Source organism: Poecilia formosa, unplaced genomic scaffold, assembly GCF_000485575.1.
Source record: "Poecilia formosa unplaced genomic scaffold, Poecilia_formosa-5.1.2 Scaffold56, whole genome shotgun sequence".
NCBI lineage: Eukaryota > Metazoa > Chordata > Actinopteri > Cyprinodontiformes > Poeciliidae > Poecilia > Poecilia formosa.
In genome coordinates, this window is record NW_006799995.1 from 2,328,605 (window position 1) to 2,353,577 (window position 24,973).

Here is a 24,973-nt window from a genome sequence, read left to right on the forward strand (position 1 = left end):
TTCATTGTTGTTGAATATTTAATGAGGGTGGTTTCCACAATCCGAATTTGACATAAATCGTTTTAGAAACATATGTGTTCACACATAAGCCTTAGAATAGAAAGAGGGTATTCTTTCTTTTAATGGAGACTATATGTGGTCCTCTCACTGGAAAGATAATTCAGTTTTGACACAGTCACATGGACATGGACTCTTCTCTTGAATAATTCATTGTCCCGATCTTACCTTCTGCATCGAGCAATATAATAATAATACTTTCTGTTTCTTATAAGGCCGAAAGCAATCTTCACCTCTCATCTGTGCAAACTGAGAGTGAGGCGGGCAGATGATGGGATAGAAGAAGAGCCTTAAGGATAAATAGAGTAAATGAGCAAGAAGGCGACGTTGCGAGGAGATGGAGACGGATGCGAGCATGACACGGGCTGAAGTCAGAGTGTGACAGACATGCGGAGGAGGAGGAGAAGGAGGAGGCAGAGGAGGAAGAAGACGGAGGTGGGGGAAGAGATGCTGGATGAGTCAAAACCCCTGAGCTCCGATGAACTCTCCGTGAAAGACACAGTGCTGAAAAGATGGCTGGCATGTGCCCTCTCTGCCAAGACATGCCTAAGACAATGACATAATTATCATCAAACAAGCAAGGACACACTGCGAGAGCCCCCGACTCACGCTTGGCTCTTTTTTGTTTGGTTTTTTTATTCACTCACTTATTCATCATTTCTCTTCCACTCTCAGTATTACTTTGGGCTGACATCAAAGCCAAATGCGTATAGTTAGAGATCCTGCAAAACGATATAGCATTTCTACAATCCCACTGTCAGTTAATACAAACAGTAATAATAAATAGATTTTACATACAGTGCAGTCATAAAACTCTCCCTAAACTTAAAAAAAAAGTACTATTACTTTGACAGTGATATTGCACACATGTATACGGGAACACTTTGGTGAGTAGCGCTGCTGCAAAATGGGGTCACAGAATGCGGTTTAACAGGCTACAGTAACAGAGAGGCATTAACTCCGTCGTAACATGTGCGTACTGCGTGGGTTTTGATTCTGCAGAGCCACAGTGTCACTGCTGACGCTCCTTTTCCGCAAGTCTCCTCGCTTTGTTCTGGAGGTAACGTGACTTGCCCTCTTCAAAACGTTTCTGCTCATCGTCTCCTTCAATCTGAGGACAAAAGCACAAGGACAAAAGACTTGCTTTAAGACGCGCATTCGTCACTTTCACATTAGTCTGCACAGGAATGCTGCCTCCGCTGTAACATTATGCAAAGGCGCGAAAGCTCTGATCTAATTTGCCACCCTGCGCTTGGCAATCACCATTCATCATCTCGGTGAAGTGGTCTTTCTGCATCGGACGCGGAAAGTTTGCAGAGGACATTTGCCATCAACACAAGTGTTTAAAGGTGAATCTATAAGGTTCTAGGCTCTAGTGTCGTATTAAACAGCAATACAGTTGGAAAACAGTGCAATTTGGATAAGCTGACAGATCAAATGTAAATAAGAAATGACTATTTTAAGATTACCACTATCTTCTGACAAAGCCCTCAGATCCTGTCTCTTGACCTGTCCAACAACTTTAAACACACGGAGCTTCATTGTCTGTAATGAAACTAAATCCACTATATAAATGTTTTAAAGAAAGTGAGACATGCTTTTCAAAATTTCACACAGATTTCACTAAAACCTTTCAGTAAAGACATTTTGTTTTACTCTGCCCCCCTGGAATGAATTTTTGGTGGAATATACTGCATGCTCTAGCCTTGACATATCGAGTAGCTTTACACGCCGAAGGAGGAAAAGAAGACCTTCTTCCACATGTTTCCTGTATCCCTTCACATGACTTAAAACAAACTGCAAACAGAACTTTTATGCTAAGATCAATTTCTTCGTGAGGACACAATCAGATTGCAAACGCTAAAGCAGATACCAGTCTGATGGGTGAGGCGCAAACCTGGCAGACTGGTAACAACTGTGCCATGAAATCCTAGCAGGTTCAAGTCACTGGGGATCATGACTCCAATGTGACGAGAAAACAAACACCAGCGTGAACGTATCGTCGAAGAACAGGTTGAGGAGAATGCAGCTGCAGTTCTTGGTTTGTTTGCCGTCTACCAGTTATATAACCATCAACATATTGCTCAGCCAGTTATGCTTTGTTGCCATTCAGCTGAAAGAAATGCATAATTCCAGTTCGTTGGGTTTCCAAAAGGGGGGAAGACCGAGTTTCAACACAGTTCAGCATTTTAAGCAAATGTACACTATTGGACACACAGCCCATTCAGCCCATTCATTCTGTTTTTAACTAAGTTTGTCAACCAAACCTGAAGTGTGTTCATTAATTCAGTGAGTTTATCACTTGTTGCGATGACAAAAAAAAATGTATATTGTGCAAACAGGAAAAGAAACTAGTTATGTATGTAATGATAGAGAGATGCTTCACCTTTTAGGCTGAGGTTAAAAAGAGGAAGGCAAGCAGAATTTCACTATTGACCGCCCGGAGGAACAAACTGTTTCACAATCTGTTAGTATGTTTTTAATATGCCTTCATTCTTCTACCAGATGGCAGATGATGGCGTGAATTACGTCCCGACTTGGTCTTGAGATGTAAGAGGCTGTTCTGTGGAGAAAGTCACTGTGGAAAGTTGCTGAAAAGAGGGAGTTGTGTGCCACCGATGTGCTCTGTTGCCTTTACTATTCTCGGCAGGTCTTTCTTGTGTAGACCAGCGCAGCTTTTGAATCACACTGTGCAGCAGTAGGTCAGGAGGCTCTCTATTGTTGACCGAGAGAAAGTGGTCAGAAAATCCTGACGGTGCTTTAGGGTTCAGAGGAAATGCGGTCTCTGTGCAGCGTTCCCCCACCTGATGGGAGATTTGTGTGGTCAAGCTGAGGTCAGTTGAGATGTGTAATCAGAGAACTTTAAAGCTCTCAACCATCATCGCTCTGTGTGCCAAGTTCTCAGCATGTTGTTATTTTCTGGAATCTGTTATTATCTATGTGGTTTTAGAGATGTTTCCGTTCAGGTTAATACAAGAAAACCACTCTGTCAGTGGTAAAAACCTCCTTCCAATAGACTGTCATCACTTTCCATTAGCCAAAAAGTTGGCGGTAATCAGGAAAAACTGAATGATTGTGTTTATATAATGGAGAGAGGTCATGGGTGTAAAGGCATAGAGAAAAAAAAATCTTGGTTTGCTATCTGACCAAAAATACGAGAAGTCTTGTCTGATTTAACTTTAGGCAGTGAGGAAAAAATGTTCACGTCTTCATATTTGTTGTCTGTAACTATGTGGTTTCAACTGTAGGTGTGGTCCTGTTCAAACCATGTGTGGGGAGCCAATCACTGCCTCAGCTGTTTACTTGGTATGCAGACTAATGCTGGTCAAATTAACAGGGAAATGGAACAGAAATGGAAAAAAAGGAGTCTAAAAACACTTGGTGATGATGAGGAATAGTGCAAATGGCTGATAGTCATTAAGGCACTTGACTGTGCTTATTTTGGGTTCTGGGATAATTGTTGGTGACACGACACGGCGGGAGTGAGAGATTGGAGAAAGTTGTAAATAGATGAGAGCTGAAATAGACAACAGATAAAACCTACAGACTCCCAGTAAAGCCGCTGATCTTACATGACAAATGGTATCAGACCTTGAGACTTAGTGTTATCTTTGCCTAGAATCATTTGACAACCAGGAGCTTCAGCGATAACAAATAGTGTTATTGTTAAAGCAGCCTTGATTACTTTGTGTAAAATAAACTGTTCTTCTAAATGGTGAGGGTGAATATTTTTTAACCGATCTTTACAATGATCAGTCTGTCACAACTGAGCTTTACACAAAGATTATAACGAGACAAAACTAAAGGAACATTGAACAAGTTTCACAGCAACTGCATAAAAACAGCAAAGAAAAACAACATCAGTACCAACATCTGTGTTTTTAACATGATCCGATCAAGTTGCCATGGCGACTGCACACCAGTGGACTGATTAGCCCTTTTATCACTGCTTGTTGCCTTGTTTAATGTGTGTGTTTTGTTTTGTTTTTTTCTTTTTAAGGTGAAGCTGCCATCCGGAGTGTTGGTCACCTAATCTGGTCCTCATCAGAGCTTCAATTGTAGCTTTGGAGCAAAGATGGTCAAATGCACGGTTTACATTTAATATAGTTTACTTCACCCTTTATAAGCACACACTGTATTTTTGAATCATTTTTGAAAGGGGTGTTTTATAATTTATTAATGTATTCCTTTTTGGCATGTTCCTTCTTTACTGAATCAGATGAAGAGATGGCAGTCATTGCCACTGATCTGCTTTGAGTTTTGTCCATAAAACGGCTTGCTCTTTATTAACAAGTGCATGCAATCCATTCGAGAGGAGAATCGGGGTAGGGAGGAAAAGTCTGATTTTATAATCATAGACCCGCTGTGATTATTTTGTGCAAATTGTTCCTGTAATAATTAAATGCTCCACTGGGAGCTGCAGAACGGCTGAAAGTGGCTCGCTGTAGCAGTCAGCCCCACCATGTCGCAACCCGCACCACAGAACAGTTCACACCAGTGAAGCTACACCGCCTTGCAGCCTGAGAGAAAAAAGTTATCCAGTTAAGCGTTTTCATCCTTTCTGTATGCCACAACTGTACGCACTGCCGCAGCATCGCCGTGTTAGCAGAAACAGTTGCTGTCTCAAGGTAAGTTATGAATAAAATAAAAAAAAATTACACATTCAAAAGCATAAAATTCTTCCATTCATTTTTTTTCATTCACTCACTTTTTGATTATTTTTACAAAACACCATAGAAAATACCAGAGGGAACGCAGTCGCTCTGTACCAGTCAAACACTACTGTCGCACTCGCGCCCCTTTGTAATATTTTTACAAAAGACGTCCGAATTGTTCTAAATTTCTCTAGCTTAAAAGACACATATTTAATTAATTGTCATGAGAACAGGTAGGCACTCTGAACTTTGTTCTCAAAAATAATCAATATATGTCACATGAATTTAAGGTATTGTTTTAGCATTAGCAATGTTATGATTTTATGTTTCAAATAAACCAATTGGATAATCTTAAAGAAGAATCCATCAGGGTTTGGGAATCAAGAGACTGACCAAATAATTGATTTCTTGCTCTGTCTTCATCATATTCTGCTTTTTTTGTTGTTTTGAGTTTTGTTCCTCAGTAAGTCTCTGAAAGGCTTCAGAATTTGGGCCCAAATCTGTCTGCAGTGGTGTTTACTGGGCTGATCACCTTGAACCACGGAGCCTACTGCTGAAGCTCACAGCTTACCGTTGATCCTCGCCACCGAGTGCCGAGTCTTACCGCTTCATGTGACGTCATTGGCCCAAATACACACATTAACACTTGAAGAGCTTTCCAAGTGCTCCTTTTTGAAGCCCCGTTTGTGTGTGTGTGTGTGTGAAATCCAGCTGTGGAAATTCACAATTCATTAACCACCTGTGGATCTACTACCTTTGTACCGTTACTGAAAGGAAACACATCTCTAGCTGCATTCCTTACCAAAACACTGCTTTTGAATAATATGAGAAATGTTTGACAGTAAACAAACCGACTGAAAGGGTTGCATGGTGGAATTATTGCCTTGCAGCAACAAAGTCATGGGTTCAAATCCCAACTTGGGTGTTTTTTTTTTCTGCATTGGGTTCGCATGTTCTCCCCATGCATGGTTCTTATCCTCCTCTCTACAACAAACAGTGTCCTACTTAAAGATGTAACACACTTTGGGTGTCTGCACTAAAACTGTGTATCATCACAAAACGGTTTGCTTATGAAAATAGCGGCCAAATTTTAAACACTTTAGACTGGATTTTCTTTAGATCTGTCATGAATATTTAAGCATCTTTGCAAATTCATGAATAAGGTATGTTGAAAACCTTATATGCATAATTAATCATCCACTCCAGACTCATGAGCTTTGCTTCAGTGAGAACAAACAGCTCCGTGGTCTATGTGCCGTGCTTTGGATTACTGGAGTTTCTGGTGCGAGTGCACCCGTTAACCCACGTGTGGCCGTTTTCAATGGTGGGCATCTAGAAGTAAATGTGCATCGTTTCATGTGGACCACAGAAGGTTGCCATGAGAACTGGGCTTGTTTTTGTGTCAGAGGAGGCTAGCTGAATCTCTGCCAATGAAGAACGAGGAAGATGGGAAGGAAGGATGAAGAGGACAACAAAAAAGAGGAGTAAAGAGAGGATGGAAGGAGAACGAGAGGGAGGTGGGAAATCTGAAGAGAGTCGGGAAGGACAGATGACCAAAGAAAATCAAAGATAAACGGATAAAAGAGGTGAAAAGAGATAAATCTGTTGCCAGCTCAAAAGGGATGAATGCGCTTAATTTATTCATTAGATGTCGGCAGCCAGCCTCGTTCCAGTTGCAGAGGAAATACTGACCATTTTGCTTTAATATAACCTTTCAAATCCATGAGAGAATAAAAAAATTGCTCAGGTCTAAGGTGCTTGAAGACATTTTCATTTATTTCCAAACTGGACCGGCAAAGCGCATACATCGTTTCAGTACTTTTCAAGGGTACCGCTGCGAAGACAGTCCCCTGAAGCCCTTCGTGCTCACGCTGTCCTCATGCCCCACTTCGGCGCTACCAGCAGTGCACGCACATTACCACATCCCCCCGCCCCACCCATCCCCTCCACACACCCACTCTTGTACAGTCCCTCACCGCGCCCCCCCAGTGTTGAGCTATAAAAGGAAAATCTAAAGATAGTAACCACGGCGAGTTCACTGGAGAGGCACTAAGGATTTGAGAATGAGGGGGGGAAAGCACCTGCAGTTAAAAATAGCAGAGGCAGGCTTTTCGATCAGGCTATTTATAGAACACAACTGGCTCAAAAACCGCCTCAGTGATATAAAAATTTTAGCAGGGATGGTCTGACACTTGTTTTTCTAGCTTTCAGGGTTGGTTATATTTTGCCCAAGAGGACAGAAATCTAATGATTGGACTAATAAAGAATATGGAGGATGGAGAGGAAAGAAAAACGAGTGGAGCTCTAGAGTGAAATGAAGCTGATCAAAGTCTTGAAAGGGAAATGTTTTTTTTTTCTGTGCAAATCATTCAAAATTAACGTCAGATAATGCACTAATAGAGAGATAAAACAGAAGCTGAATCTCATTATGTGTGACCTCCCCACATTATTCAATCCTTTTATAGGACACGGCAGGAAATGAAGACCCGGTGATATCCACCCAGGTTTTAGCCCTTTTCAATTTGAATTTTTATGTGAGCTTGTTAAAGAAAGAGAGAGAGACAGAGAGAGAGAGAGAGGCAGAGAGAGAGACAGAGACAGAGAGAGTTGTTACTGAAAGAGGGAAATTTATAGCTTTTATGAAGTTGATTCAGCAAAGAGATCTTTGAAAGAGGTAAGACTAAGTGGAAAGCAACACCAAGCAACTGGAAAATTCATACATGCAGTAACAGAAGAGGAAAACCTCCCTCCATTTGTGCTGAGAAAACATGCTTTTGAGATAAATACATTCAGAGAAATGTTTTGGTTTTGTTCCTTTTAATTTTTTTTTTTTTTTTTTTTTTTTTTTTTTTTTTTTATTCCAGCGCAACAAAACAATTTGCTGCTGGTATACAAATTCGAAGCTTTGAAAACTCTCAAATTCATTTTGCCTGTGCTGTCTTTGTCCTGTAAAACTAAAAATAAATAAGAGGAAAATGTTATGCAAAGTGCTTCACAGCTTTGCACAACAGACTCCCAAACAATAGAAAGGCTTCAGAGTTAAAAGGGGAGCGCAGATAATTGTATACCTAAATAATTACGGTGGTGGCAGGCCACTTCTCACCACTCCTCAAACACAGTTCCACTTGAGCTATGGCAATAGCAAAAAGGCAGTAACCCAAAAAGACAACTTAACCTTTTCAACATTTTTTTTTCACAAATTTTGCCATGTGTACACCACACATGGCAGGAATGTCTCTTAAGACGCTCTTAAATGTCTTCCAATAATCAAGGCATGCTAAGATTGTTTGAAATGGAAAATCGGGACAAAAAAGTGGCATAAAAATCATTTGAACTAGGCATTAAACAGTACTCCAACACATTTCAATTTAACTTGCATCGATGTTACCACTGGTCTGAATCAGCAGCAACACATTTAAACTGACTTCAAGAGCCCCTTACTCTGACCTTTAGCAAACAAACATGTCCTCTCCTTCAGTGTAACACCATAAGCTTATCAATGAAACTCAATCCAGACTTTCTAAGCAGCCAGGTATCAGTTTACAGATTAACAATCAATCACTATAATAATAGCAGGGAAACTATCAGGTGTCATAACCCCAAGAAACAAAATCCATATGGCAGTTTTTAATATTTAAGGGTAATTAATAGCGTGTTATCCCACAGTCATCCTAAATACTGTATATTAACGTTTTAAAGTATGAAAGTGCTAAGTGGAAACAAGAAAAATCAATTTGAAAATCGAAGTTCAGTAAGGAAGTTGGTTTAAATTGCTCCACTAAATTAATTGGCTTAACAATTAATCAGTCAACCAGAATTCAAGGTAAATGGATTCAGGCCAATCACTGCAGTTGTATAACGGTGGAAAAGTAAAGTTGTATCAGGCCTTTATTCATTAATGCAGACGCAATGAACCAAAAAGTGATTGGTGCCAGCATAAAAAGCTCATTTTAAACATGTACATCATTCGGTAAGATAATGATCACAATCTGAAGAGAAAACAAAGAGCCTGATGACAGATTCAGGTCTTATAAACACTATAGTCCTTTAACATGCAAGTACTGAATAATAAGAAACAACGATGTTGGGATTAGTTGAGTTGCGGGCAGGAGACCGTTTAGCTCTAATAGCAGGGCTGGCAGATCAACCTCTGTCGTCTTCAGACAGCCATCTGACAGTAACTGCTTCTAAATGGGACATAAAGCTGGATCAGTTAAGCAGCTTCATTATATTTATTAAACTGTAGCACACAAAAACGTTGAAGCACAGTTAAGATTGGTATAAAAGTTTGGAAAATCTTTTTTGGAAAATCTAAATTACATTTTGAATAAAAAACACTTATTTCTTTGGTTTTTGTTGCAGGACAGCCAAGTTGCCTCACTTTGTTCCAACAGCACAGCGTCGAGTCATCAGAAGCATTTTGTCTGTTTTTAATGGTCGACTGGACAACCGAATAAAATCCAAGGATCACTATTTAAGAACCGCCCAGCTCCTGTGCTAACCAGCTTCTGGCTATAAAACACTCAGCTCAACCAACCATGCAGAAAAGCTTTAAGTGAGGAGGAAGTTCTGGAAGGCTTTTCTCCTATTCTTTTGCACAAAAACGGGAAAAGCCATTGTCCTTAATGGCATGCCAAATGGATTAGAAAAAGTACTTTTTTGAAAGTACAATTTTTTTTTCTTTTTAGTGTTTTCTATTGATCCCCTACAGAAGTTATTAGGTGACCATTTTCACAACATTAAAGTAGTCTGAGGTGAAATTCATTCAGTTTTATCCAAATGACTGTCTTTACTGCATTTTCAGATCTTGTGGATGATATCATCTCTCTTAAAGGAAACACTGACTTTAATGAGGTTGACAGGTTGACATTGGCGATCCAGACATGTGAATAGTTTGCTCTTACTGATGGAAACTGAACACACGCTCCCTCGTTTCGAGTCAACCTCATGCCATGTTAAAGCCCACAGTAAATAGAAAGCTGGAAATAGCACAGAGTGAGCTTCGGCGTTCCTCTCTCGCTCATTTGTGCTCAGTGATCTGTTCACATGAAGCCAAGGCTCACACGTACAGATCTGCACTTGCTAAGGCAGCTTCCTTTTACTCGAGGTACATATCTACAATGTATGCATCATTGTGCAAATTTCTCTCTATTCTTCTTCTTCTTGTTAAGCTGGCATGTTACATCAGCAGTAAGGGATCCAATTAGTTCTCCTTTTTTAGTGTCAAATAGACTTTTTTAAAACAACATTGCGTTTTCCTTAGAATGACTATTTCTATTAAAATTTACAAAGGCTCACATTATTACTGAAATCTTCAAGTATTGAAATCCAAGCAGCGAGCTGCCTGTTTGAGATGGAAAACCTGGTAATGAATGCACAGAGGGGGCGGCAGACAATGGCCGAACTAAAGGGCTGGTTTTGTGAAATGGAAATAGGAAGAAACATCGGAGCTTTTGAAAAGGCCAACCCGCAGGAGACACATGTTTGATGATCATTACTATCTAGCTGATGCATCACCAGAGAAGGATGTCTCGTAGTTAAGCACGTCGTTTTTTCTTTATAAAGGGCAAGTATGATGGTTTTGAGATGGAAGATATAGAAATCTTTAAAGCATAAAACATAAGTCAATCAAAATTGGCCTTTCCGTGTATTTTAAAGCACATAAGTCATTTCAAAATACTTTCCTGAAACAAAAAGTACCTTAGTATTCATATAAAACAAAAAACAGTACCTACAATTGATGGTAATGAAGCTTACAAAACAGCTGAAAGTGACTGGCAATTGTTTTAAAGAGAAAATTTGTTTTCTAACAAAAAAAAGCAGAAAGGGAAGATTTCTCCTGATCTACCCGAAACAATCTGTATGCTCAAAACCACTTTGCCTTGGGAATCAGGATTCAGGCAAAGTAACAACCCAAGGATTAAGAATGAGTGTACAAAAAATGTCATAATGATAACAGATAGCCTAGGCAGGGAGTCAACACTAGTGTTGCTTGTAAGCCGAAAGATTTTTCAGATAAGAAAATGCATGAGCTTTTTTTGTGTTTTTTGGCTCCTTTGTCTACATATTGACAGATATGTAGACAGGACTATAAGTAGCTCAGGAGTATAAGTCACATCAGTCAAAAAATGCATCATGAAGAGAGGAAAAAGCAGATATAAGTTGCATTTATATTTGTGCTAGTTATATCATTTACTTAGAAATGGTCAAACTTGAAGGGAACCTTGTCCGTTGGAATGATATGATCCAGTGAGACACTCTGCTAACTTTCAATAAAATCACTGAAACTGTTGACTTTGATTTGGAAGTCTGCTAGCAGTTTCCAAGTGGAATTTAAAGAACAATGTCCATGCTTTAAATTACGGTGAAGTGCAGAGCGGAGCAGAGACGCATGCAGTGTAAAGGTGATAGAGAGGTGAATGCATGGCATAAAGCGGTAAGAACAAGAAGGTCCAGCTGCAAAGCAATATATGATCATCATCTTGGCCAATACCAGAGCGTAGAATGTGACTTAATTTCAAGCAGATTATATCTTACAAATATATCTAACTATCATGAGCTTCAAGTCAGGACACAAGTGAAAACTAAAAGAAGTAGCAGGAAGAAATAAACCTTTTAAAAATAGCTGTCCACCTTCAAATTCTACTGGATGCCTATAGCCAAAGACTCAATGCAGAATTTATGAGACAACCAATCTGAGATAAAAACAGATATTGACACTGCTAAGTTTGTCTTTCTTTTAGAAAATCTTTGATTGTGCTCGCATTTAAAATTACAATTTCAAGCTTAAAGATTTTTTTTTGGAGATTTTACAGAGACCAAATTTTTGTTCAAGAAGAGACAATGGATTTTGAGGTAGAAATCTGCTTCACTCTTCACTTTCAGCCTGGTACTATTTTTGCTGCTCTGGCTTCATTTATTAATGCGTCTCTTTGGCTTCTGTAGCGAGCCACACGTACTTAAAGTTTAATGATGAGCTCAGGCACTAACTTTGTAAATGTGGTTCAAGTGTTCACTTGAGAGAATAATGACCTACTGCTGGACTTTCAAATTTCTCTGAAGCTGCTTACTCAGCTCATGTCGCTGTCATCAGCTTTTTCTGGGCTTGCAAAGCAAAGAGAGAAGCATCATCACTACATCGCAAGGAACGATCTAATCCAATAGCATTGGGCAAACCTGAAACAAATTAAACTAAAAAGGGAAAATTTGCAACCAAACCGAACATAAAAACAGTAATTATTGAATTATGAAATTATGAATCATGACATTTCTACGCATTTACAGTAAAATAAATATTACATTTAAAATTAATTGCAATCCATTGAACCCTTTGTTTATTTTTTGGAACAGGATCTCAAGGGCCCCTCTCTTGTTTAAATATCACACGCCGACAGGATGAATTCACATCTCTCTGAAGAGTTGGACGGGATTTCAAAGGATCATCATAGAGAGAGTCAGGGCGGGTGAGTGGCGCCAGGAAATAATTCAAATACATCGGGTCAAAGCAGATGGCTCGTGTGCATAATGTTTGCATAATAAACAGGGTTAGGATCACCATGCAGCACAGAGCCAGGGCAAACAGCATCCATCTCTTTCATGTCCACACGTTAACCTCTGCTTTTACTCCCCAGAACTGCTGAGTCAGTCACAGACAATAAGGACTGTTTTCAGGAATAATGGCCTTTAATTCTCAGAAATCAGATCAGGGTAATGACTAAAAACTCTTTCCTTCACTTCAGTCGGTTAATAGCTTATGCTTAAATGTATCAAAGTACCGGTAATTTAAAAAGTCTCAATAAATATCAATCTCCTAAATAACAGATCAGTCTTGTATCTAATGAAACATCAATCAGGCTCCCAAATAAGTGATCAGTCAGTTAGCTAGTATTAGCAACAAATGAGAAAACTATTACTGCCTAAAGGGAAATTTCTATAGCTTGAAATAAACATTCGGAACAATATTTAATGTGATTTAAGGCACAACTTTTAATGAAAGGTTTTTTTGACCTATTGCTGAAGTTTAAAAAAAGCCTAATTTGAGTAAGACTAACCAAAATAAATTTGAGTTCTGTCTAAACAAAATAATCAGAGGGCCTTACTTTGAGGCCTGGGTCATCTTTTTTGACCTCTCAGTGACCCAGACTGGATCTCCTGACCTGCGGTTCTCACTGTCCTGTTCTCCCTGACAGAGGAATCCCTGCTCGACAGCTACTCTGCAGCCTGAAGGCTGGTCTGGGGTTGAGGGAAGTTTTGGCTAACATATCCCGCACAGGTCAGTGGATGGTTACCTACTTTGGATCACCCCGAAGCCAAGTTAGATATAGAAAACAAAATGTTCTTAAATAAAGTCACTGAGTAATGCCCTGAACATGTGGAGATGGGCAGGAAATAGAACACAAGAAACTGTTTGAATGTCACAAGAAAGGTGAGAAAATGCGAAGCGCTGTGCATAAAAATAAAGCAGATTAAGACTTGATCCAAATTGACTGAAATAAAACTTATTGGATTTGTGTTCTGTTTTTTCTTGTCTAGTCTTCCCAACAGGCCTGTGTTCATTCTGCAAGAGAAATGTGTTATTTTACCTGACGTGGGAAAAATAAGAACAAAGTTCCTCTTGGCCACGAGATTTAACACTTCTAATGAAACTGAAGAGCAGAACTCCCAGCACCTTGTCAAAATGGCTCTACCACTTCAGACTTGGAATCATGCACATTTAAAATGTTTGACCTATAACATGCTAGCTGTCTGAAAGCACAGAAGGAACAAGTTCTGTCCAGGTAAATGTTTCAAGAAAAAGCTAAAAGAAAAGGAAAACAATTCATTGTTTTCTTGTAGTTCTAGAAGAAAGAATAACTCTTTTCATTTCTTGCGAAGTGCAATATGTACAGCAAACATATTTAAATGCTAAGTTAGGAAAGGAAAAGGTTAGATTGGAGGTGTTTGTACGCTCCACAGTCTTCAATAGTAACCTTGTCGCAATCAGAGTGAAGCAATCGGCATGCAAAATGAACAAGACAGAAATCACACATTTAAATGATGATGTGTTACTAGAAATTTATGGTGAATTTATCTTTTTCCCCAGTAAAATCTAGTAGACTACAAAATCAAAATAAAACCTCTTTTGTCTTTTATTTTGAGCCAGACCACTGAAACATGATACTGTGACTTTTGTTTTTTGTTTTAATGATGGTTTGAAATGCAGAAAAAAAAAAAAAGCTTAGTACCAACCTTTAGAGGCGGGACATTTAGCGGTTTATTTTCCTTGTCAAGCGAGATGAAGGTGAAGAAGGCTGAGACAGCACGATATTTTCCTGTCTGCGTCTCCACCAGCGAATCAGCATCCACCAGCACTTCTATTTCCATGGACCTGTTGCTGACGAACGTGAGCCGGCCCGTCACCGTCACCACGCAACCTTGGAGAGGAAAAGAGAAGGGCATTGAATAAATTGGTTTACCAAGTTCTTTTCTTAAATAAGTACATGTAGCATTTATCGATGCGATTTAGTTTTACATCTCAAAATCGCTTTTGTTTCTGAGACGTTCATTACTTGCTTCAGGTACTTCTTTGTCTAATTTCATTAAAAAAATATAAAATAAAATACAATAAGCTGCAATGGACAAAACATGAGGACCAGCAACACCCATTCATATAGGAAAGTAAACCTTGAAATCATAAAAAAAAACTGAGTGAACATTCAAAGAACATGTGCAGTGATCCAGAAACATTTTGAGCTTTAGCAAGTTAACACTTTTAATTTCCAATTTTATTCTGTCCTGTATGTGAGCTTTTTTAAAAGGTTATGTTAAACTGCTATGGGAAACAGTCTGTTCTGTATTTTAAGTAAAAAATACAACACCTTTTTGAAGATAAACCTCATATAGATGAGAGGCAGCTCACTTCAGACTCTCACTCACTCCTGCATGCTACGTGTTAACGTTTCTCATCAATCCAAACAGCAATTTCATCAACAATCGGTCTGAGTGACAAATTGAGGCTCCTGTAGGTAATCGGGTGTACTGTCATTCAGTGTTGCAAAGATACGCCTTGCAACAGGGGACGATTTTTAGAAAAGCATGAGCATCGTTTATTAAAAAAAGAAAAAAGCAAGAGTGAGAGAAATATGCTGAAGATAACAAGCTGTTATGCATGGCTGAGAGGATTAGGGGGAAATTATTTATTCTCATCGAAAATTCAGCAGCTTCTTACAACACGCCGCAGAGAGGCGAGACGGTGGGACATTTGGAGCAGGAGGAAACTTTACTGACAGCAAGACGTATGAGACGGCCAGTCTTACAAGTGCTGAGGAGAGTTTATTCATTCATCCGCTCACACAAATGTAATCTGTGCTGCTTTTCTCTCTGAAAACTGTGCTCTTTTCTCAGGTTCACCACAGGGCGGTGGGAGAACCAGTCTGCCACTATAACTGGGCATGGCTGGTTCTATTCCTTTATTCTCTTTGATGTGCCTGCATTGTATTATTACCACTGTTGCCATAGAGACAAGGAGAGAAGGTGTTATCTCTGCAGGCTGAGAAAGATCCTGGCTTAATATTGAAGTGCTAATAAAACAATAAAAAGCCAGGGTAATAAAAGAGACAATGTTTTCAACCAAAAATTGTCGCCTTAAGAAACAATTTAGACGTGTTACTCAAGTACAGAATGCAAAAAAAAAAAATGCTCTTCTTATGGAAAATGCTATTAATGTGCAAACACACAAGCTGGTGACTTTGATCAAAATATAGTTAACTATGACGTTTTTAAGTACTCCTGATCTTTTTTATTCTTGGTGAAACATTGGACATTGAGAAATAAAAAATGGTAGAAGATTGGTAAAACAACAATTATGATATTTTTTCGCTAACTTAATTCAAAACATGGCTGGTTCTGAGGGCCGTGGATATATAAAAGATCATGTATTAACTGTGACATCCAGATCGAAAACATCTTTCCCAGACAAACTGTAAAAGGGTGATGTAGTACAATGGCTGTATATCAGGATGAGTAGCGACAAGTAGACGGGCTGATACACTGAAGCCATTTATCTTCCCCCTTGTCATCTGCCCCTTTGAGTGTTTTAAGATGTCACCACCAGGACCGAGTCCAGTCTCATCGAGATAAATCGCCTCTGGCACAGATGTAGACAACTCAGCAGAGAGAAGTGAGATCAGCTCAACGGCATTATGTCAAAAATGAGTCTTGATGATGGGTCTGGTTTTTTTCTTTTTTTTTCTTTTTAGAGACCTCGGTGATTAATAATTGATTCATGCGGAAACATCCTGCATGTGTGCAGCTCTGAAGGTCGGCTCACGTTTTCGTCTGACGCAGCAAACCTGCGGTAGAAGCTTAAAGATGTATACATTGAGCTGAGCGTGCAAAACGGAAGATTTGCCCTCTTTGGGACAGTCTATGTTAGTAACATTTATCTTATGAACAACAAGCAAAAATGTTTCCCTCTAGTGTATTAAATTGGTTGAAGTTGCACTACTTTCTCATCTCGACTCTAGTGCTTATCATGAAGAAAAGCATAAAACATCCAAACTGTACAAGCATAAAAGCAAAATCATGTTTATTTAGTTAAATAAAACAAAAACATGATTTTAAGATTTTAAGATGAAACACTGTCATTATCTCCATCTTCATTGCTGTTTTTTCTCTCCCTCTCCCTGGTGTGTCCTTTCATCTGACATTCAGCTTTTGAGGTTTTGTTATTTCTTCTCATTATTTGTACCTCTGGCTATTTCGCAGTAATTGATCACAAAAAAAGAGCAGTGACTATACACCGGACATCAATGGGTAGAATCTAACATCTCTTTCCCGCTTCTAAATAACAACTATTTTTTTTAATTTTTATTTTTCAATCTGACATTACAGTTCCTTTACGTTTTGCAAAGAGTTTGGTTTGGATATTGTGTGACATTGATGTTTTAGCTGTGAAACAGGCTGGTGTTTTTGGGCTTTGTTTTATTAAGTTCCACTTTTGTAACAGTACATCACGTATTATTGTAAATCTTATTTTATTTTAAAATGGAAAAGAAATGCCCCCATAATCCCCCTCCCAAAAAAAGAAAAAATGGAATTAAAACTACACTTTAATGGCAAACCCTCTAAATCAACCGAAGTGAGACTTAGGTTTTTACATGGACCACAGTTTGCTCTTCTCAGCTCACATCAGAGTTCGATTACACATTCACACCTCCACAAACGGACGAGACTTTCTAGGAAAATGAACTAAAGTTTGACTAAACAACCTTGAAACACACACTACAGGGATTTGTTACATATACCCCGAAACAACATTTTATTTTTTTAAAGTCCGTCTTCTTGTTCAACGTCCAGAGCTGTTCAAAAAATGTGTTCAGTATAGAAATCATTCTCAACCAGCAAGCTTAATCATCCGAGGTCAAGATGACTCCACAAAGCAGCAGGGAGAACTAAGTGTTACTGGTCGTTGTTATAAAAGGCTAAAATAAAACTAACACTGATGCTTGAGCCCTGGGAAAATGTATAAAAGAACAAAACACAATATGAAAAGGAGAAACTCTGAGCAGATATAGTCGGTGACCTTTAGAGAATGTTTTCTTTTTGATTCACAAAAGTCCCTCTCGCACAAACTGGAGACAAAGTCTGAGCAGCTGGGCATTAGAGATGACCTCAAAGGAAATAACTGCACATTTTTTTCCAGTTGATTTCTGTCACTTGGATAATAGGATGATTTTTTGTTTTGTTTTGTTTTGTTTTGTTTCCAGTTGTAAACACAAACAAAGCATGTCTGCCAGTAAGAGAGTTCTGTTTTTTTGTTTTTTGTTTTCCTGCTTGATCCATTAGCGATACTGGTAACAAACATCAATCAGTCCAGGTCGGTGCAGGTTTTACTGGGAAAATCTATATCTGAGCTAAAACCCAAAGTAGCACAGCAGGTGCATGGTTACCATAGAGACTATGAATGCAAACTATTGGGTAGACATTGCTAACTCAGGAATAACGGGAAATATTCCAGTATCTTTGCTACTTGGGTATTTACTGATACCCAAGACGCTTTGATACCCTGTGTTTGACCTCCTACATCTTAAGAATGATACTACTGCTTCAAAACCATCTAGAAAAGACAAATACAAATGTGCACATGCATTTGCACACCAGCGCAACACTGGTACAGCTACAAATAGAGGACATGCATGTGGATTTTAAATAAAACATTTTTCTCATACTGCGTTTTAGATTTGCATGCAGTTCTTTGTAAAGTGAAACTTTGAACAAAAAGCAGAGGAGAACAAGTTCTAAAAATGGTGACGAGGCGGTCCAGTCCTGCTTGCCACCTCTAACGGCTTCAGCTTATTCTGCAGCCTCTTTCCGGTGTTTTCAACATCTCAGGCCCAGCACACTGCTGCTTTTAAATCCTTAGGCCTTGATTGACAAAACCAACACAACAAGCGAGTTATCCTGCTTGAATGAAGGAGATGTAGTTGAAAACACGTGTACTGTAAATGCAAAGCTGAGCTGGCACAGTCGTGCTGAGCTGTGACATTTCCTTTCCACTTCATAATTCAACAATGGGTAGAGATGAAGCCAGTCTATTGTTAACATTTTTATTCTGGGGGATCACAACATCTGAACATTAGGACTAGATGTCTAGACAAGGTTCTGTCTGAAGAAAAAATGTAAAAAAAAAAAAAAACTTCATGTGCTGCTTTTGAAAATCCACCAATTTTTACAAAAATCATAGTGTTGAAGATAAATTCGATTCCTCGTGCTTTAGAAAAATGCATTTGAGAAATCATTTGACTCAGGTTATGGGTGTATTACTGTAATGCACTACAAACAAAAAAAAAACTTCCCTGGATGAAAAGTGCAAAAAGGCAAAGTGTCAAAATGACCAGAACCGTGTCAAACACTTAATGGAAAGTTGAATTGTTCATTAAACTTCAAAAGCAAAATTATAATCCCTACCCATTCTATTAATCCAGTGTAATTGCTGAACTTGCTAAATTCAAATAGTGCAGCTCATTTCACCACTGCTACTTTAATAGATGAGTGATAGAAATCCAAGAGCGCATTCACCAGTCTATCCTTACCTTTTCTAATCTTGCGATGAAAGTTGATGGCATCCACAGAAGCAGTGACGATGTTTGTGCCGCAGTGACGAAAGGCAACAATTCCAGCAACCTCGTCCATCAGCTTCATGGCTACACCTGTGTCAAACCCAAGCACAAAGAAGCTTTTACGGATGACGATTTTTAGATGTGCACTTCATTACACTTGGAAAACAGCCTTACTCATTTCTTCATTGATATAATTAGTACTGCCACAAGTTGGACCAGATAAAAGTCTGATTTAGTAATCAAACTGCTTAAAATTCTTAGAAATAAAAGACACAAATAGCCATCTTGACATCAACCTCTGCTCAGGTAGGCTGTGGCATTTAAACAATGCTTAAACGGTGCTAAGGAGCCTAAAGTATGCCAAGAAAACATCGCCCACACCACCACACCACCAGCAGCAGCCTGAGCTGTGAATACTAAGTTGGGTGGATAAATGCTCTCCACCTGAATGTCAAAGCTGAAATTTACCCATTTTCCTTTGACCTCTGACATCAACACGGCATTTTCATCCACACAATTGTAGCCTGCTGGATATTTTTCTCTTCTTTGCACCATTTTTTGTAAGCCTAAAAGATGGACCATGAAGTTTAGTATCACAGAAAATCTGAAGTTTCTGAAATACCCGGAGCAGTGCATGTGGCTGCTGCTTTACGCCTCCAAAGAGCGCCATGCCAACCTATTTTTTTTTTATTTTTTTTTTCACCAAATGAGACATTTCTGAGATGGACTTAAGTGGGAACCCAAATACAATCACACTGGTGAACTTAAAGGACCTTTAACAGGACTTCATTATGGTGTGGGAGTGGCAGAGTACTCCAGAAAACTTATTGAGTCTTACCAGAAAGTCTAGGAAGTTCAACAAATACCAACTTTTGTTTACAATAAAAGGTTTATCATCAGTTTTTCTCTAATTTTTGACTGCATATTATCCTTGCATCAATGCTTTAGCTAACTCTTTCTCTTCAAGAATGGCACTAGGTGGAACTACTATTTTGGCAGGGAGATGAACATCATTTATTGGCAAATGTTAGTCTATTTCTAACATTTTAGTATTGTTCTGATGAGTAAAAACCAGCATTTATTTTAATCTTTATTTTAATCTTTTTATGCGTTTTAGAAAGTTGGAAGCAAAAAGGTGGTGACTATGTCCAATAAAATCGGTCGTTGGCCATTCTAGCTATATTAACAGGCCCAAGAGTTCATATCTGCGCATCTCTAAATTTCAGGCTTGAAGATTTTAGTCTAAATCACTGAGCTTGAAGCGAGGTTAAAGCCTACCAACAATCACTTCAGAACGTGGAAGCAGAGGAGTTCACACATCCACACCCATGCCACACACTCAGCCCTGGCAGCTGGTGACATGTGTAAAGGAAATAGTTGTTTGATGATTCCTCACAGAAAGTGGGACACGTTGTATGGAGTGGGTGGGATGGAGATGAGGGAAAAACAAGGGGATGACATCTGCTTCTCAGAGACAGTCTGTGAGCATGTGTGACGTGTCTGTTTGTGAATGTGTGCTCATTTACAGACAGTCAGACCGTTCGCCACACACTTCGGCCGCCCCGACTGTTCCTTCTGAGCTGCGTTATGTGTCTTTTATGTTACAGAAAATCAATAAGGATGCTTGCTGAAGGCTGATTCTGCTCCCTGAGGTATATACCATCTGCACTGTGTGGCTCTATTTAAGACAGCCAAGTGTGTGGGAGCATAAACAAAATGTGCTGCTTCGCGTTTGCCATGAAACTGGGCTCACTGAGCTGATTAAGATTTAAAGATGCAATTAATTTGACATCCAGCAACAGTCTCATCTTTAAGCCAATTAACAGCATTTTTAAAGTATGTCCACTAGGAGTATTACTCTGGTTATGTATGCAAATTTGAGACCAGATATTTCAAGACAGAAAATGAACCAACTTGTCAACCAAAAATGATCACCTCACAGTTCAAATTGGTGGCAGACTCCCCCGTTCTGTATGCAACAAAACATCATGCATACCTTCCTGAGTCTGTTGAGAAGATATTTTTGAACTTTTCCACTGTTATGTTTTGAAAATTGATGAGCTCTCACTTGGGATGGAAAATATCACCTCGGTGTCCAGCACATGCAAACCCTAGAGTGGTCATGTTTGCGCATGTAACATTTAAAGGTGGTGGTTGGTGACCTCAACAAAATGATGACAGCAAATAAAGGTACTGTGTTACAAGGGATTACAAATTAGCATTAGTTTGAAAAACCCTGACTTTAACCAATTTGACTTCACTGTTTGGATCAACTGAAATGTATACAAGATTGGATTAAAGATACTTTGTTAATCTAATTTAAAGTGCCTTGAGATTACAGGCTTTGAATTGGTGTTATATAACTTAAATGAACTCAACTGAATTGAACAAAAGGTGCAGCATCAAGAATTATTAACTTCATGTATAGTCATCACCATTTACATTCTTGCTTAATGCACAAAATTAGTCTACTATATTCGACCCAACAAATCCATATTAGAACCTGCTCACAATAAAAAGCATTTGACCAAAATGCTTGAACAGAGCAAGTCAAGGACAATGCTGTCCTGAACGACTGTAGATGCTTGTCTTTGCTAATCACTACTGCCGGCTTAAGCATTAATGCAACTCCTGCAAAAAGAAAAAAAACATTCTCCTTGTACAGTCAGAGTAGAAGGTTGAAGTAATCCTCAATGTGAGACCGCAAACGAGGACAGCCTAGGCCAAGACAGCCCTGGGCCTGACGTTACACATTCACTGGATGACATGGCACTCATGACTCTCTCTTTGCCGTAGGGTGGGAACACAAAAAGGCGGAGGGAAGGTGTAGCGGTGGTGTGTGTGAAGAGGGAAGACAGCTCACTCTAAATGGGGGGAGAAAGGGGCAATTAGCAACCAAGTCCCCAGTGGAGCCCAGTTCGCCACAAGGCAGAATACCTATGTGATTAGATGCCTTGTGACGATTTCCCAGAACCTGAGTGCGGTGCTGTCCACGGGCTACGATAAAAGAAGTCTTCAAGGCAGCTCTCCCTGCCCTTCAACTATGTATTCTGACTTCCAGCTTTTTAATTCATCACTCGCTAAGATACAGAACATCCTACACTACAGGGAATACCTTCCACAAAGTGCGACTAACTTCAGTTCCTTTATATGCTCTCTCATCACTATGCTTCGGTTTCTCCTCTCTTTCTCCTGGTTTTGGTTCTCTGTCAATCTTTATTGATGATTTTCCATCTCTTCCCGTCATGCTCATTCCCTCCCCAGCAAGTCCTTTAATCACGGACAGTATCAAACAGCTCAAACTGCCTCCTAATGAGCTGTTTCTATGGAAACCGCTCCTGTTAACGGTATTGCAATGCACCCAATCCCACCCACATTTCCTTCGAAACTCCTATAGGCTGCGTTTGCTCCAACATATCCCGCTTCCAGGTAAACATTAGTAAACAGCAGGTGGCTTATTAACAAATCTGCATGTGGCTTTAGGTTGCTGCAAATCGCATTAAGCTCATGATGACTTTTCTTATTAACTGTAAACCCCACGAAAAGCAGTGTTTTCCATATTTATTGGCTCCAAAGGTAAAAAGTTTAAAAAGCCATCTAAAGAATCCCTCTTTTTGTTGCAGTAACATAATCTCGCATTGAAAAACACAGGAATTCCCAACAAATTAGTGTAAGTTTTATTTTTTTGACACATTTCTCGTCGCCACTCAGGTGGATGAGGACGTATCTTTTGTCACCATTGCACACCGAGCAGAATGGTAAGAAAGGAAAAACATTCTCCACAGATCAGAAAAACCGCAGCAAACAGTGGCATGTCGGGGGTCACATTGTTACCATAACAACTACCAGACGCCGTCTACATGCTAACTGGCTATCTGGGAGTGATGCAAGGAAAAAACCTTTTCGGTCTTCACACATTCAAATATGTGGGATTTGCTTAAACCTACCCGGACTTTAGTTGGAACTGTGTTCTTTGGTCAAATGAGAAAAACACTGAGCTTTTGGTGGATTTGAAGAACAAATATGTTGAAAAGTGCTTTAAAATAACTTGAAACAAGTAGCAGATCTTTGATAATGAGGTCCTCTTCATGTGCATTTCAACATGAATTCTCTGCAAAGAATGCTTGTCTAGGGTTCCTGTCTCAGTATCCCTCAGTCTTATTACATGTTGTAGGAGGAGATCATTTTCTGTCCTATTGGTACAAAGTGGGATTTGTCACTTCTTAACTAAATGGAGAATCTACTAAAAGCAACCAGAGAAAATGGCTGAATGTCAGATTCAGCCATCATATCTTTGATGATAAAGGTCATGTGATGCTGCGGGTCCGTACTCTAAAAAGTTAAAACTGGTATAGTTAAAGATATCTGGTTGCTTTCTGTGTTTTCAAAGTCGATGCTTTACAACCTCCAAAAATCTGCATTGATCTGTTAGGTACTTTTCAAATTCCTAATTGTATCTCCTCTAAAAATCTTCAACATCCCATCCAGACTAAAAAAGATCCAAGATACTGCAATGAAATATACATTCATCTGAGTGGCCTGTAATTATTACGTTCTGGCAGCAACTTGAACTTTGGATTTACTTTTTTTGCTGCCTCCAGCATCACTAATCAAGATGGTGGAATGAGCTGTGATTGGTAGCTGCAAAAAAAAAAAAAAGATTACAATTGTGTGCTGAGCATGTTTCTGTGGAGGGGAAAAAAATAAAAAAAACTTTAACGCTGAGGCTGAACAAATGTGTTTCACTGACTTCTCAGGTTTTCACGTAGTAACTACATCTAAAACCTCGTGTCAACATAAAATACAGTTCTTCTGTGAATATTACTTCAGAAATGCGGAACTTGAACGTAAAATATGAGAAAAGTTGGTTTGCGTTCATTGATGAACTAGTAAAAGTGTAAGCAGTAGTGTGGAAGTTTAAAGCTGAATTCTGGCTAATGACATTGTTTATTATTTTAAATAATTAAAATGAATCCATGCAATGGTTTAAACTATTTGCATTATGTGTTTTTTATTCAAGAGTCCCAATTAGTATTGGCTAAACTGGTTGAACAGATGTCTTGGTGTGAATAATAATATCTATGCCAAAGCCTTCAGGAGTTTTATCTCCAGCTAAACTCAACATGGCAACAGAAAATGGGCACTAGTCAGCTGTGTTTTGTTAAACTTAAACTAACTTGTTTTCTTTGTGTGCGTGTTTTTATTTATTTATTTATTTTTGTTTCTTTTTAAGATGACAGATGTTAAAACGCATTGATAATTTTTTTTTTTTTTTTTTTTTTTTAAAAAAGGACACCAACCTTGTTAAATAAGCCCATCGTTACATTTTTAGACTTGCTGAAACAGCTTAGTGTACTGGATGATGTTGTCAGGGGAAGATTTGTTCACATCCACACTCAGGATCCAGACCTCCTTGCTGCATCTGCCTATCGGCTATGGATGTGTTAAATCAATCTGATGAAATTAAGGTGGGTGGTTTTCTCTTTCATTGATTCTACGTCAAACATTCAGCACAAGTAAACAGAATCTGTCTTTAGCCGGTTTAAACATGGTTTGCTGGGTCTTTAGTTAATTTAATTAAAGCTTGTCGAAGCTGACAACCCCTAAAAAAGTAAAAGGTATTTGAAATCAGTCAACCTGTCTGAAACCTGCATCACATATTACAGACATAAAGGAGAAGAATATCTACTTCTGTTTCATTCCCTAATCTAGAATGCAAACAGATGGGCTGGTGCTGAGCTTCTCTTTCATTGCATTGTGCACAATAGATAGCTTGTTTTCCTTTTGTTGAGGCAAATTTGAAAGTAGGCTTTCTGTTTTTCTGCAGCTGTCATGACAACATGATTTGTAAACTCAATAATGATGCTATTTGTGTCTTTTGCCCTCCCACTAGACGTAAATCACCCTTTATAGGTACATTTACCAAATCTCTACAGCATCTTCAATCACCCACTGAAGATCCTTTGATAGAAGACAATCCTGACTGCATTGTCTTATAAGCAGCATCAAATTGAAATGCATGTAATTGGTAATTGTTCTGTCTCCAAGATTGGATTGAATAGACCTCATATTCATGTGTATAAATTGTACTTTTTTATTTATTTTTAAATAAATAAGTTGCAACAACAACATACAACATATATAAAAAAAAATAAAATTATA

General features: G+C 38.9%; 1 protein-coding gene across 5 annotated transcripts in view; it reads right to left on the reverse strand.

The window, feature by feature from the left end:
* Positions 1 to 673: 673 nt before the first annotated feature.
* The window catches only part of acot7 (acyl-CoA thioesterase 7), a 54,034-nt gene continuing 29,734 nt past the window's right edge, over positions 674 to 24,973 (reverse strand). For all 5 annotated transcript variants that reach the window (XM_007553413.2, XM_016672187.1, XM_016672188.1 and 2 more), the window contains 3 exons: positions 18,785 to 18,901; positions 13,941 to 14,125; positions 674 to 1,168 (listed from right to left, as the gene is read on the reverse strand). In XM_007553413.2, the coding sequence (XP_007553475.1) occupies positions 1,070 to 1,168; positions 13,941 to 14,125; positions 18,785 to 18,901 (401 nt within the window). In that variant the 3' untranslated portion in view covers positions 674 to 1,069. The remainder of the gene's footprint in view (positions 1,169 to 13,940; positions 14,126 to 18,784; positions 18,902 to 24,973) is intronic.